The 15,501-nt window shown below is 43.8% G+C and overlaps 1 protein-coding gene across 3 annotated transcripts in view; it reads right to left on the bottom strand.

Annotated features, from left to right (window-relative positions):
• The window catches only part of LOC109886053 (zinc finger protein 239-like), a 33,222-nt gene that overhangs the window by 7,312 nt on the left and 10,409 nt on the right, over window positions 1-15,501 (bottom strand). The window contains exon 1 of one of the 3 annotated variants that reach the window (XM_031821450.1): window positions 3,783-4,402. In XM_031821450.1, coding sequence (XP_031677310.1) covers window positions 3,783-4,134 — 352 coding nt within the window. In that variant the 5' untranslated portion in view covers window positions 4,135-4,402. Of the gene's footprint in view, window positions 1-3,782; window positions 15,405-15,501 lie in introns of those variants that run through there. The other 2 variants (XM_031821451.1, XM_031821452.1) reach the window with 2 other exon arrangements.

Genomic DNA, 15,501 nt, shown 5'->3' with positions numbered 1-15,501 from the left:
GAAGAGGAAAGAATCAAGATGAGGAAGGATCATTTTGATCTGGATAAAAACATGTTTTTTAGATAATATATATATAATATAAAGCCTCAGGTTCTTTAATTTACACAATAATGCAGGTCAATTTGTGAATGATCATGAATAGCACAAGGGCTGTTGTTAGTGTGTTATTCACCATAATCCACAGGTTTGAGTGCCTTACTGCATTTATAAAACATGTTAAAAAAGGTTTACCTACATGTTTTCATTAAAAACATGAATGAATTTGTGAATGATCATGAATAGCACAAGGGCTGTTGTTAGTGTGTTATTCACCATAATCAACTACCATAAACAACTACCTCTTTCCCAACTGTATTTAATTTTAATTTATTTATTTATTTTGCTCCTTTGCACCCCATTATTTTTTTATTTCTACTTTGCACATTCTTCCATTGCAAAACTACCATTCCAGTATTTTACTTGCTATATTGTATTTACTTTGCCATCATGGCCTTTTTTTGCCTTTACCTCCCTTCTCACCTCATTTGCTCACATTGTATATAGACTTGTTTATACTGCATTATTGACTGTATGTTTGTTTTTACTCCATGTGTAACTCTGTGTCGTTTTATTTGTCGAACTGCTTTGCTTTATCTTGGCCAGGTCGCAATTGTAAATGAGAACTTGTTCTCAACTTGCCTACCTGGTTAAATAAAGGTAAATAAATAAATAAATAATCCACAGGTTTGAGTGCCTTACTGCATTTATAAAACATGTTAAAAAAGGTTTACCTACATGTTTTCATTAAAAACATGATTTTAATGAGTAGGAGAGATTTGGTATGTTTTACTAAATTTCTCAGAAACACTTGAACTAGGCAAAGTCATTGTTTTGTATAACAAACGTACAACTGTCTCATAAACATTCATACCATTTATAGGTTTGTGCGGTCCAGATCACAATATTGATTTCAGTCCGAGAAGTCTGGACTTTACATTCCCCCCCCCCCCCCCCCCCGTGCCAGAGCCAATTGTAACAGTCGCTGTGGGGGTCAAAAGTAACACCGAAAATGTTTAACTAAATAAATGTACTTAACTTCAAAACCATTCATGTTTATGAATTATCATAGACATATGTAATGCTTTTGCTAGAAATGTACATAACCAATATTTACAGTAGCAGCCCTGTTTTTGCCATTCAGTTCCTCTCAAAACATCACGGTGCCCAAATCTGTTCAGAACTTGTCTGGCTTCTACATGACCCCAAGGCTGGTTAGAGGCTGCTACAGGACCCCAAGGCTGGTTAGAGGCTGCTACAGGACCCCAAGGCTGGTTAGAGGCTGCTACAGGACCCCAAGGCTGGTTAGAGGCTGCTACAGGACCCCAAGGCTGGTTAGAGGCTGCTACAGGACCCCAAGGCTGGTTAGAGGCTGCTACAGGACCCCAAGGCTGGTTAGAGGCTGCTACAGGACCCCAAGGCTGGTTAGAGGCTTCTACAGGACCCCAAGGCTGGTTAGAGGCTGCTACAGGACCCCAGGGCTGGTTAGAGGCTGCTACAGGACCCCAAGGCTGGTTAGAGGCTGCTACAGGACCCCAAGGCTGGTTAGAGGCTGCTACATGACCCCAAGGCTGGTTAGAGGCTGCTACAGGACCCCAAGGCTGGTTAGAGGCTGCTACAGGACCCCAAGGCTGGTTAGAGGCTGCTACAGGACCCCAAGGCTGGTTAGAGGCTGCTACAGGACCCCAAGGCTGGTTAGAGGCTGCTACAGGACCCCAAGGCTGGTTAGAGGCTTCTACAGGACCCCAAGGCTGGTTAGAGGCTGCTACAGGACCCCAAGGCTGGTTAGAGGCTGCTACAGGACCCCAAGGCTGGTTAGAGGCTTCTACAGGACCCCAAGGCTGGTTAGAGGCTTCTACAGGACCCCAAGGCTGGTTAGAGGCTTCTACAGGACCCCAAGGCTGGTTAGAGGCTTCTACAGGACCCCAAGGCTGGTTAGAGGCTGCTACAGGACCCCAAGGCTGGTTAGAGGCTGCTACATGACCCCAAGGCTGGTTAGAGGCTGCTACAGGACCCCAAGGCTGGTTAGAGTGAGTCTGGCTGCTACAGGACCCCAAGGCTGGTTAGAGTGAGTCTGGCTGCTACAGGACCCCAAGGCTGGTTAGAGTGAGTCTGGCTTCTACAGGACCCCAAGGCTGGTTAGAGTGAGTCTGGCTGCTACATGACCCCAAGGCTGGTTAGAGTGAGTCTGGCTGCTACAGGACCCCAAGGCTGGTTAGAGTGAGTCTGGCTGCTACAGGACCCCAAGGCTGGTTAGAGTGAGTCTGGCTTCTACAGGACCCCAAGGCTGGTTAGAGTGAGTCTGGCTTCTACAGGACCCCAAGGCTGGTTAGAGTGAGTCTGGCTGCTACAGGACCCCAAGGCTGGTTAGAGTGAGTCTGGCTGCTACAGGACCCCAAGGCTGGTTAGAGTGAGTCTGGCTTCTACAGGACCCCAAGGCTGGTTAGAGTGAGTCTGGCTTCTACAGGACCCCAAGGCTGGTTAGAGTGAGTCTGGCTTCTACAGGACCCCAAGGCTGGTTAGAGTGAGTCTGGCTGCTACAGGACCCCAAGGCTGGTTAGGAGTGAGTCTGGCTTCTACAGGACCCCAAGGCTGGTTAGAGTGAGTATATGATCGTTTAACTTGTCTGGCTGCTACATGACCCCAAGGCTGGTTAGAGTGAGTATATGATAGTTTAACTTGTCTGGCTGCTACATGACCCCAAGGCTGGTTAGAGTGAGTATATGATAGTTTAACTTGTCTGGCTTCTACATGACCCCAAGGCTGGTTAGAGTGAGTATATGATCGTTTAACTTGTCTGGCTGCTACATGACCCCAAGGCTGGTTAGAGTGAGTATATGATAGTTTAACTTGTTTGTCTTCTACAGGACCCCAAGGCTGGTTAGAGTGAGTATATGATCGTTTAACTTGTCTGGCTGCTACATGACCCCAAGGCTAGTTAAAGTTAGTTAAAGATCGTTCATGTATAATTTATACTATCCTAAAGTTAAAATCACTAGTTGTTTTCATAATTTGGCTGCTTGATTTAGGGCAATGTTAACACTGCGTTGGGGGCAATTGTAACAAGTTGTTAACCAACCCGGCTGTCATGACAACACCTCGTGTGCCTAGCAAGACAACAATAGTGGAACATGTCAATCATGTTTATGTAACAGTATAACTTTAGTCCGTCCCCACCCGGGCGCGAACCAGGGGCCCTCTGCACACAACAACAACAGTCACCCACGAAGCATCGTTACCCATCGATCCACAAAAGCCACGGACCTTGCAGAGCAAGGGGTACCACTACTTCAAGGTCTCAGCGCAAGTGACGTCACCGATTGAAACGCTATTTAGCGCGCACCACCACTAACAAGCTAGCCATTTCCCATCCGTTACATTTAGTCAATGTAGGGAAGCAAAATGCAGACTTTCATTAGTCACTGTAGAAAGATTTATACAAATGCCCTCTGTTGGAAACCATATAGTTGACTAGAACTATGGGGTTGTCCTGTCTAGCCGATTTTTTTTTTTACAGGAATGGGGGACGGATTGTTGATATTGATTTTATGAATTGTGTATGTGTAGGTAATATAATGGGAAGACTTTTAATCCATTAACGTTTGGTTGGTTGACCCCACTCTTTGTACCTTGAACAATTCCTACAATACAAAACAACATAGTCAAGTGTAGAATACTCTTTTAAAAAACAGACATTAGTTCAACAACTACAGAATTTGTGGCCCTATTTGTAAGATGGTACTTACTGGTGTTAATCAGATTTCCAGTCTTCTCTAATTCTCCCTCTTCCTCATCCAATGTGACAGCAATCTCCCCTTCTTCCTTAACTCCAAACACTTCTTCCACTGTGACCGTCAACTCCCCCTCCTCCTCTTTCACGCCAAACACTGCAGCCTGCTGCTCCTCCTTCACTCCGAAAGCTTCTTCCTCTTCTTTCACGGTAACGTCTTTCTCTTCTTGTTTAACTGTAACAGCCTCATCCTCTACTTCTTGTTTAACTGTGACAGCCTCCTCTCCCTCCTCCTCTTTCACCAGAGCTTCTTTCTCCGTCCAGCAGACCACCTCTTCTTTATCAGGAGAGTAGCTTAGTGAACTCATGGTCGGGATGTTAGTTAGCTAACGTTAGCTGGTTAGCATTAATGATTAGCCAAGTGCTACTTCTGATTTAACCAGTCAGCTAGCTGACTACTAGCAGCGTAAAATGAAATTAAATGCGGCAACCAGCTATACGACAGACTTGTGTTTCAAACACAAATACACCGACAGTGGCTCAAGAAATATAGTGTTTCAGCTGTTAGCTAGCAAGCTGCCGAGGTGGATGACTAGCTGTTGTTGTTGAAGACGCGTCCTGTCCACTAGATTATACGTCACGATGGTAGCTTCACCTGAAATACACACATCGCCATCTGCTGCCTGGAGTGGATAACGCAGTTGAGAGAATAAAAAAAAAGGTTAATTTTTTTGTTTATTTTTATGAAATAGTAATATTATATTGCGACATACAAAGAGAAGTACGGTGGCGTACGCCGCCACTCCAATATTTTTTATTTATTTTTTAAATGTATTCTATTTTTATACCTTTACACAGCCTGAGACCAAGGTCTCTTTTACAGCTGGGCCCTGCTTATACATGTTTACACAGCCTGAGACCAAGGTCTCTTTTACAGCTGGGCCCTGCTTATACATGTTTACACAGCCTGAGACCAAGGTCTCTTTTACAGCTGGGCCCTGCTTATACATGTTTACACAGCCTGAGACCAAGGTCTCTTTTACAGCTGGGCCCTGCTTATACATGTTTACACAGCCTGAGACCAAGGTCTCTTTTACAGCTGGGCCCTGCTTATACATGTTTACACAGCCTGAGACCAAGGTCTCTTTTACAGCTGGGCCCTGCTTATACATGTTTACACAGCCTGAGACCAAGGTCTCTTTTACAGCTGGGCCCTGCTTATACATGTTTACACAGCCTGAGACCAAGGTCTCTTTTACAGCTGGGCCCTGCTTATACATGTTTACACAGCCTGAGACCAAGGTCTCTTTTACAGCTGGGCCCTGCTTATACATGTTTACACAGCCTGAGACCAAGGTCTCTTTTACAGCTGGGCCCTGCTTATACATGTTTACACAGCCTGAGACCAAGGTCTCTTTTACAGCTGGGCCCTGCTTATACATGTTTACACAGCCTGAGACCAAGGTCTCTTTTACAGCTGGGCCCTGCTTATACATGTTTACACAGCCTGAGACCAAGGTCTCTTTTACAGCTGGGCCCTGCTTATACATGTTTACACAGCCTGAGACCAAGGTCTCTTTTACAGCTGGGCCCTGCTTATACATGTTTACACAGCCTGAGACCAAGGTCTCTTTTACAGCTGGGCCCTGCTTATACATGTTTACACAGCCTGAGACCAAGGTCTCTTTTACAGCTGGGCCCTGCTTATACATGTTTACACAGCCTGAGACCAAGGTCTCTTTTACAGCTGGGCCCTGCTTATACATGTTTACACAGCCTGAGACCAAGGTCTCTTTTACAGCTGGGCCCTGCTTATACATGTTTACACAGCCTGAGACCAAGGTCTCTTTTACAGCTGGGCCCTGCTTATACATGTTTACACAGCCTGAGACCAAGGTCTCTTTTACAGCTGGGCCCTGCTTATACATGTTTACACAGCCTGAGACCAAGGTCTCTTTTACAGCTGGGCCCTGCTTATACATGTTTACACAGCCTGAGACCAAGGTCTCTTTTACAGCTGGGCCCTGCTTATACATGTTTACACAGCCTGAGACCAAGGTCTCTTTTACAGCTGGGCCCTGCTTATACATGTTTACACAGCCTGAGACCAAGGTCTCTTTTACAGCTGGGCCCTGCTTATACATGTTTACACAGCCTGAGACCAAGGTCTCTTTTACAGCTGGGCCCTGCTTATACATGTTTACACAGCCTGAGACCAAGGTCTCTTTTACAGCTGGGCCCTGCTTATACATGTTTACACAGCCTGAGACCAAGGTCTCTTTTACAGCTGGGCCCTGCTTATACATGTTTACACAGCCTGAGACCAAGGTCTCTTTTACAGCTGGGCCCTGCTTATACATGTTTACACAGCCTGAGACCAAGGTCTCTTTTACAGCTGGGCCCTGCTTATACATGTTTACACAGCCTGAGACCAAGGTCTCTTTTACAGCTGGGCCCTGCTTATACATGTTTACACAGCCTGAGACCAAGGTCTCTTTTACAGCTGGGCCCTGCTTATACATGTTTACACAGCCTGAGACCAAGGTCTCTTTTACAGCTGGGCCCTGCTTATACATGTTTACACAGCCTGAGACCAAGGTCTCTTTTACAGCTGGGCCCTGCTTATACATGTTTACACAGCCTGAGACCAAGGTCTCTTTTACAGCTGGGCCCTGCTTATACATGTTTACACAGCCTGAGACCAAGGTCTCTTTTACAGCTGGGCCCTGCTTATACATGTTTACACAGCCTGAGACCAAGGTCTCTTTTACAGCTGGGCCCTGCTTATACATGTTTACACAGCCTGAGACCAAGGTCTCTTTTACAGCTGGGCCCTGCTTATACATGTTTACACATATAGTTTAGGTACAAGGTTTATGAAACTACACAAGACAAACAAAACGATCACAGACAACACACAACAAATAAAAAATACAGCAACAGATTTCATTTACACGCAGGTTATTCTACTAACAGGTTATTCTACTAACAGGTTATTCCCCTAACAGGTTATTCTACTAACAGGTTATTCCCCTAACAGGTTATTCTACTAACAGGTTATTCCCCTAACAGGTTATTCTACTAACAGGTTATTCCCCTAACAGGTTATTCTACTAACAGGTTATTCCCCTAACAGGTTATTCTACTAACAGGTTATTCTACTAACAGGTTATTCTACTAACAGGTTATTCTACTAACAGGTTATTCTACTAACAGGTTATTCTACTAACAGGTTATTCTACTAACAGGTTATTCCCCTAACAGGTTATTCCACTAACAGGTTATTCTACTAACAGGTTATTCTACTAACAGGTTATTCTACTAACAGGTTATTCTACTAACAGGTTATTCCCCTAACAGGTTATTCTACTAACAGGTTATTCTACTAACAGGTTATTCTACTAACAGGTTATTCCCCTAACAGGTTATTCTACTAACAGGTTATTCTACTAACAGGTTATTCTACTAACAGGTTATTCTACTAACAGGTTATTCTACTAACAGGTTATTCTACTAACAGGTTATTCTACTAACAGGTTATTCTACTAACAGGTTATTCTACTAACAGGTTATTCTACTAACAGGTTATTCCCCTAACAGGTTATTCCACTAACAGGTTATTCTACTAACAGGTTATTCTACTAACAGGTTATTCTACTAACAGGTTATTCCACTAACAGGTTATTCCACTAACAGGTTATTCCACTAACAGGTTATTCTACTAACAGGTTATTCTACTAACAGGTTATTCTACTAACAGGTTATTCTACTAACAGGTTATTCTACTAACAGGTTATTCCCCTAACAGGTTATTCCCCTAACAGCTTATTCCCCTAACAGGTTATTCTACTAACAGGTTATTCCACTAACAGGTTATTCCCCTAACAGGTTATTCTACTAACAGGTTATTCTACTAACAGGTTATTCTACTAACAGGTTATTCCCCTAACAGGTTATTCTACTAACAGGTTATTCCCCTAACAGGTTATTCTACTAACAGGTTATTCCCCTAACAGGTTATTCTACTAACAGGTTATTCTACTAACAGGTTATTCCCCTAACAGGTTATTCTACTAACAGGTTATTCCCCTAACAGGTTATTCTACTAACAGGTTATTCCCCTAACAGGTTATTCTACTAACAGGTTATTCCCCTAACAGGTTATTCTACTAACAGGTTATTCTACTAACAGGTTATTCCCCTAACAGGTTATTCTACTAACAGGTTATTCTACTAACAGGTTATTCTACTAACAGGTTATTCCCCTAACAGGTTATTCTACTAACAGGTTATTCTACTAACAGGTTATTCCCCTAACAGGTTATTCTACTAACAGGTTATTCCACTAACAGGTTATTCCCCTAACAGGTTATTCCCCTAACAGGTTATTCCACTAACAGGTTATTCTACTAACAGGTTATTCTCCTAACAGGTTATTCTACTAACAGGTTATTCCCCTAACAGGTTATTCCCCTAACAGGTTATTCCCCTAACAGGTTATTCCCCTAACAGGTTATTCCCCTAACAGGTTATTCCCCTAACAGGTTATTCTACTAACAGGTTATTCCCCTAACAGGTTATTCCACTAACAGGTTATTCCCCTAACAGGTTATTCTACTAACAGGTTATTCCCCTAACAGGTTATTCCACTAACAGGTTATTCTACTAACAGGTTATTCCCCTAACAGGTTATTCTACTAACAGGTTATTCCCCTAACAGGTTATTCCCCTAACAGGTTATTCCACTAACAGGTTATTCTACTAACAGGTTATTGCCCTAACAGGTTATTCCCCAAACAGGTTATTCCCCTAACAGGTTATTCTACTAACAGGTTATTCCCGTAACAGGTTATTCTACTAACAGCACAAGAACATTACCCAAAACAGTTACAAGCAAATCAACAATAAAAATGCTCCAATAGATATTTAAAATGAGCAACAGGGGGACAAGAGTCTTAGGTTCAAGTTTAGTCTACAGGCTATTCCATAGGCAAGGAGCGTAACAGGAAAAGGCAGCCATACCCAACTCTGTGGAAATCACATGGGCCTCAAGTGGAATCCGTGCTTGAGACCTGGTTTTAGAAATTCTAATTCTAATATTGATGAGTGATGATAAATAAGAAGGTAGCTCATTCAGAAATGCTTTATAGACAAACACGAGAGCATGTTGTTCTCGTCTCACGGACAGCGAAGTCCAACCCACATTATGATATAAAACACAGTGGTGAGTTCTGTAGCTAGCACCCGTAATAAACCTAAGTGCGCAATGATAAGTAGCATCCAGGGATTTAAGTGTTGATGCCGTAGCGTGCATGTAAATAATATCCCCATAATCTATAACATAAAAGTAGCTTGCACAATTTGTCTTCTATTTGTAGAGGACAAACCTGTCCTGTTTCTATCGAGGAAGACTAGCTTGATTTTTAGCCGTTTACAAAGTTCGTCAACATGCATTTTAATAGATAGGGATATGGTTGGATGATAAACTAAGTATTTATATGCAGAGACCTGATTAATTCGAGAACCAAGCTCGTAAGTGCAGGTGTATTTTAAACAAACTCTTTGAACCTATTTGAAAATCACAAAATGTGTTTTCTTTGCATTTAAAACAGGTTTCAGCTGTATGAAAGACCCTTGTAATATCTTCAAATCTGTCTCCAATAGTGATCATGGGCGTGGTCAGCCGTTGAAGCGATAGACTACATGACAGTGTCATCAGCATATAAATGAATTTGACACTTTCTTATCTCATCACCGATATTGTTTATGTAGAGAGTGAACAGTAATGGACCAAGTATAGAACCTTGTGGAACCCCCTTTAACCAACTCCAATGGCTCCGACTGGATGCCGTCGACTCTAACAGACGGACTTCTATCCTTTAGATAGTCATGAAACCAACGACAGGCATCCAATCCCAGTCCTATTGACGACAGTTTACCCAAAAGTATCGCATGGTCTACAGTGTCAAAAGCTTTAGATAAATCCATGAACAAGGCGGCACAGTACTTTCTATTATCTAGGGCATTAGTAATATCATTTACAATACGTACAGTGGCCGTACAAGTACTGTGTTTAGGTCTAAAGCCAGATTGATTACTAGAAAGAGTATTGTTAACAGTTAAAAATGATTGTAGTTGCCTATTCACCAGTGACTCTAGACGTTTAGCCAAACAGGAGAGCTTAGAGATGGGCTGATAATTATCCAACTCACTACCATCACCTCCCTTGAGGAGTGGTTAAACAAAAGCTATTTTCCAAGATTTATGAATCTTTCCTACGACAAATGTTTGATTAAAGATGTGCGTCACTACACCAGAAATAATAGGTGCAGCACACGTGAGCAAATATGGATCCAGATTGTCGCCGGACGCTCTGGACTGGGTAATGTCGCCGGACGCTCTGGACTGGGTAATGTCGCCGGACGCTCTGGACTGGGTACTGTCGCCGGACGCTCTGGACTGGGTACTGTCGCCGGACGCTCTGGACTGGGTACTGTCGCCGGACGCTCTGGACTGGGTACTGTCGCCGGACGCTCTGGACTGGGTACTGTCGCCGGACGCTCTGGACTGGGTACGGTCGCCGGACGCTCTGGACTGGGTACGGTCGCCGGACGCTCTGGACTGGGTACTGTCGCCGGACGCTCTGGACTGGGTACTGTCGCCGGACGCTCTGGACTGGGTACTGTCGCCGGACGCTCTGGACTGGGTATTGTCGCCGGACGCTCTGGACCGGGTACTGTCGCCGGACGCTCTGGACTGGGTACTGTCGCCGGACGCTCTGGACTGGGTACTGTCGCCGGACGCTCTGGACTGGGTACTGTCGCCGGACGCTCTGGACTGGGTACTGTCGCGAGACGCTTTGGACTGGGTACTGTCGCCGGACGCTCTGGACTGGGTACTGTCGCCGGACGCTCTGGACTGCCGAGGTGCACAGTAGGCCTGGTGCGTGGTACCGGCACTGGTGGTACCGGGCTGGGGACACGCATCTCAGGGCGAGTGTGAGGAGCAGGAACAGGGCGTACTGGACCCTGGAGGTGCACTATATTAAAGAAAGAACACTGAACAAACTATCAAAACAACCAAACGAACCGTGAAGCTAATATACGTAGTGCAGACAGGTAACTAAACATAGACCAAGAACCCACAAAAACCCTAGGCAAAATGGCTACCTAAATATGGTCCCCAATCAGAGACAATGATAAACATCTGCCTCTAATTGGGAACCAATTCAGGCCACCATAGACATACAATCCACCTAGACATACAAAATCTCTAGAAATACGAAACCCCTAGACAAAACAAACATACCCACCCTAGTCACACCCTGACCTAAGCAAAAGAATAAAGGTCAGATAACTAAGGTTAGGGCGTGACAATGTCGTTATTACGAAATAATTCAGTTCCAGTTTTTTTTTTATTATCCCATTTTCTCTTTTATTTCAAATTGGTAGTTACAGTCTTCTCCCATCACTGCAACTCCTGTGCAGAGAGAGAGGCGAAGGTCGAAAGCCATGCGTCCTCCAAAACACGACCCGCCAACCCGCACTGCTTCTTGACACACTGCTCATTTAACTTGGAAGCCAACCGCACCAATGTGTCGGAGGAAACGCAGTACAGCAGGCAACTGAAGCCAGCGTGCATATGCCCGGCCGCCACAAGGAGTCGCTAGAGCGTGATGGGACAAGGACATCCCAGCCGGCCAAATCTTCCCCTAACCCGGACAATACTGGGCAAATTGTGCACCACCTCATGGGTCTCCCGGTCTCGGCCGGCTGCGACACAGCCCCGGGATCAAACCCGGATCTGAAGTAATGCCTCTAGCACTGATCAGTGTCTTAGACCGCTGTGCCACTCAGGAGGCCCATCAAGTTGCACTTTACTATGAGAAAGAGCCTTCGTTATGCAGAAACGTTGGCGTAGGCTACTTGGCAGCCGTGGCTTCCTCTCATGCACAGGTTGACATTATGGCCGGTTTGTTTGAGTTGATCAACTTTTATTTTCACCTCGGTTTGACGCTTTGGGAGATGTTAGTGTCAGTGTAATGGAGCAATATATATGGTGTTGTCTTTAGTTTACCGACATTCCATACCGAATTCTGAGTTCTCTGCGCTTTTTCTGTGTGGCTTAATTCATGTGAAAAGTAACTCCGTTAGATGTGAGCAGACTAGTAAAGCCACTCTGTTAGATGTGACCAGACTAGTAAAGTCACTCTGTTAGATGTGACCAGACTAGTAAAGCCACTCTGTTAGATGTGACCAGACTTGTAAAGCCGCTCTGTTAGATGTGACCAGACTAGTAAAGTCACTCTGTTAGATGTGACCAGACTAGTAAAGTCACTCTGTTAGATGTGACCAGACTAGTAAAGTTACTCTGTTAGAGCCACTCTGTTATAGATGTGACCAGACTAGTAAAGTCACTCTGTTAGATGTGACCAGACTAGTAAAGCCACTCTGTTAGATGTGACCAGACTATTAAAGCCACTCTGTTAGATGTGACCAGACTAGTAAAGCAACTCTGTTAGATGTGACCAGACTAGTAAAGTCACTCTGTTAGATGTGACCAGACTATTAAAGCCACTCTGTTAGATGTGACCAGACTATTAAAGCCACTCTGTTAGATGTGACCAGACTAGTAAAGCCACTCTGTTTGATGTGACCAGACTTGTAAAGCCACTCTGTTAGATCTGACCAGACTATTAAAGTCACTCTGTTAGATGTGACCAGACTATTAAAGTCACTCTGTTAGATGTGACCAGACTATTAAAGCCACTCTGTTAGATGTGACCAGACTAGTAAAGCCACTCTGTTAGATGTGACCAGACTAGTAAAGCCACTCTGTTATAGATGTGACCAGACTATTAAAGTCACTCTGTTAGATGTGACCAGACTAGTAAAGTCACTCTGTTAGATGTGACCAGACTAGTAAAGTCACTCTGTTAGATGTGACCAGACTAGTAAAGTCACTCTGTTAGAGCCACTCTGTTAGATGTGACCAGACTAGTAAAGTCACTCTGTTAGATGTGACCAGACTAGTAAAGCCACTCTGTTAGATGTGACCAGACTAGTAAAGCCACTCTGTTAGATGTGACCAGACTAGTAAAGCCACTCTGTTAGATGTGACCAGACTATTAAAGCCACTGTTAGATGTGACCAGACTAGTAAAGCCACTCTGTTAGATGTGACCAGACTAGTAAAGCCACTCTGTTAGATGTGACCAGACTATTAAAGCCACTGTTAGATGTGACCAGACTAGTAAAGCCACTCTGTTAGATGTGACCAGACTATTAAAGTCACTCTGTTAGATGTGACCAGACTATTAAAGTCACTCTGTTAGATGTGACCAGACTAGTAAAGTCACTCTGTTAGATGTGACCAGACTATTACAGTCACTCTGTTAGATGTGACCAGACTAGTAAAGCCACTCTGTTAGATGTGACCAGAATAGTAAAGTCACTCTGTTAGATGTGACCAGACTAGTAAAGTCACTCTGTTAGATGTGACCAGACTATTAAAGCCACTCTGTTAGATGTGACCAGACTAGTAAAGCCACTCTGTTAGATGTGACCAGACTATTAAAGTCACTCTGTTAGATGTGACCAGACTATTAAAGTCACTCTGTTAGATGTGACCAGACTAGTAAAGTCACTCTGTTAGATGTGACCAGACTATTACAGTCACTCTGTTAGATGTGACCAGACTAGTAAAGCCACTCTGTTAGATGTGACCAGAATAGTAAAGTCACTCTGTTAGATGTGACCAGACTAGTAAAGTCACTCTGTTAGATGTGACCAGACTATTAAAGCCACTCTGTTAGATGTGACCAGACTAGTAAAGTCACTCTGTTAGATCTGACCAGACTATTAAAGCCACTCTGTTAGATGTGACCAGACTAGTAAAGCCACTCTGTTAGATGTGACCAGACTATTAAAGTAACTCTGTTAGATGTGACCAGACTGGTAAAGTCACTCTGTTAGATGTGACCAGACTAGTAAAGTCACTCTGTTAGATGTGACCAGACTATTAAAGCCACTCTGTTAGATGTGACCTGACTAGTAAAGCCACTCTGTTAGATGTGACCAGACTATTAAAGCCACTCTGTTAGATGTGACCAGACTAGTAAAGTCACTCTGTTAGATGTGACCAGACTAGTAAAGTCACTCTGTTAGATGTGACCAGACTATTAAAGCCACTCTGTTAGATGTGACCAGACTATTAAAGCCACTCTGTTAGATGTGACCAGACTATTAAAGCCACTCTGTTAGATGTGACCAGACTAGTAAAGTCACTCTGTTAGATGTGACCAGACTATTAAAGTCACTCTGTTAGATACATATCATCAGAGGACCAGCGATGGAAACAATGGAGTAAATGCATCACGTTGAAACTGACTCAATATTCTGTAGTCTTTGAGGAATGACACACACAGACAGGAAACACAGAGGAAGAAAATGACCATTTAATAACCGTGTGTATACATGGAAACGGACTCCATATTCAGCTCATGTTTTTTTAAATATAACATTTATATTTGAGTCCTGCTTTGTACTCTCTTGATTTCATGTGACAAACAAAAACACATCGCAAGCTTATAGTTTCCACCTGATTGGTTGGGTAGAAGACAAAAACGCTGGGCACGCTATGGGGCGTGGGACGTCCTCTACAATAATATGCCTGCTCTAAATTATTTCAGACCAGCAGGTGGCAATAGTGTACACTGTGTTGATCAAAGCATTGAGTCATGTACCTATTTTTGACACAATTGTCTGGAAAATCTAAACTCTTGGCTTCCCCGTCACTACTCCCCTGTGTTCTTTCATGGCTTTTCAGCAAGTTTCTCTGGGTAAAACCCTTCCCACACTGGGAGCATTGGAAAGGCTTCTCCCGTGTGTGTGTGTTATATTATGTTCTTTCAGGTGCCCTAGCCGGATAAATTACAATAATTTTCACACTGGGGGAAGTGATAAGGCTTCTTCCCTGTATGTGTTGTGTTCTTTCATGACCTTTCAGGCTCCCTATCTGGGTAAAACCTTTTCCACACTGAGAGCATTGGAAAGGCTTCTGCCCTGTGTGTGTTCTATCATGCTTTTTCAGGCTCCCCATCTGGGTAAAACCCTTTCCACACTGAGCGCATTGGAAAGGCTTTTCTACAGTGTGTGTTCTCTCATGTGATTTCAGAGTACCTGATTGGGCAAACGCCTTTCCACACTGAGAGCATTGGAAAGGCTTCTCTACAGAGTGTGTTCTCTCATGTGATTTCAAGGTACCTGATTGGGTAAAACTCTTACCACAGTGGGAGCAGAGGTAGGGCTTCTCTCCAGTGTGTATTCTTTTATGTTTTTCCAGTTGCCCTAACTGTGTAAAGCTCTTTTCACACTGGGAACAGTGGAAAGGCTTCTCTACTGAGTGTGTTCTCTCGTGTTTTTTCAGGTTACTTGACATGGAGAATCTCTTTCCACACTGGGAGCAGTGGAAAGGCTTTTCTCCTGGGTGCCTCCTCTCATGTGATTTCAGATGCCCTAAATGGGTAAAACTCTTTCCACACTGAGAGCAGTGATGTTGTTTCGCTGGTTTGGGCGTCTCTGGGTCTGGTTCCAATGAAGGACTCTTTTCGCTGTCAAAGTGAGAGTCTGGTCTCTCTCCTGTCAAAGACAAGAGTATTTTGTTTAATAGAGAGACCTGAATAAAACCACATTTTTAAACTGTCTCCCTATGAGCTTTAATCCAGTCTAGATCCCT

Source organism: Oncorhynchus kisutch, unplaced genomic scaffold (genome assembly GCF_002021735.2).
Source record: "Oncorhynchus kisutch isolate 150728-3 unplaced genomic scaffold, Okis_V2 scaffold3978, whole genome shotgun sequence".
Taxonomy (NCBI): domain Eukaryota; kingdom Metazoa; phylum Chordata; class Actinopteri; order Salmoniformes; family Salmonidae; genus Oncorhynchus; species Oncorhynchus kisutch.
The sequence above is the reverse complement of the archived record's forward strand: the minus strand, read 5'-3'. Positions and strand labels throughout refer to the sequence as shown.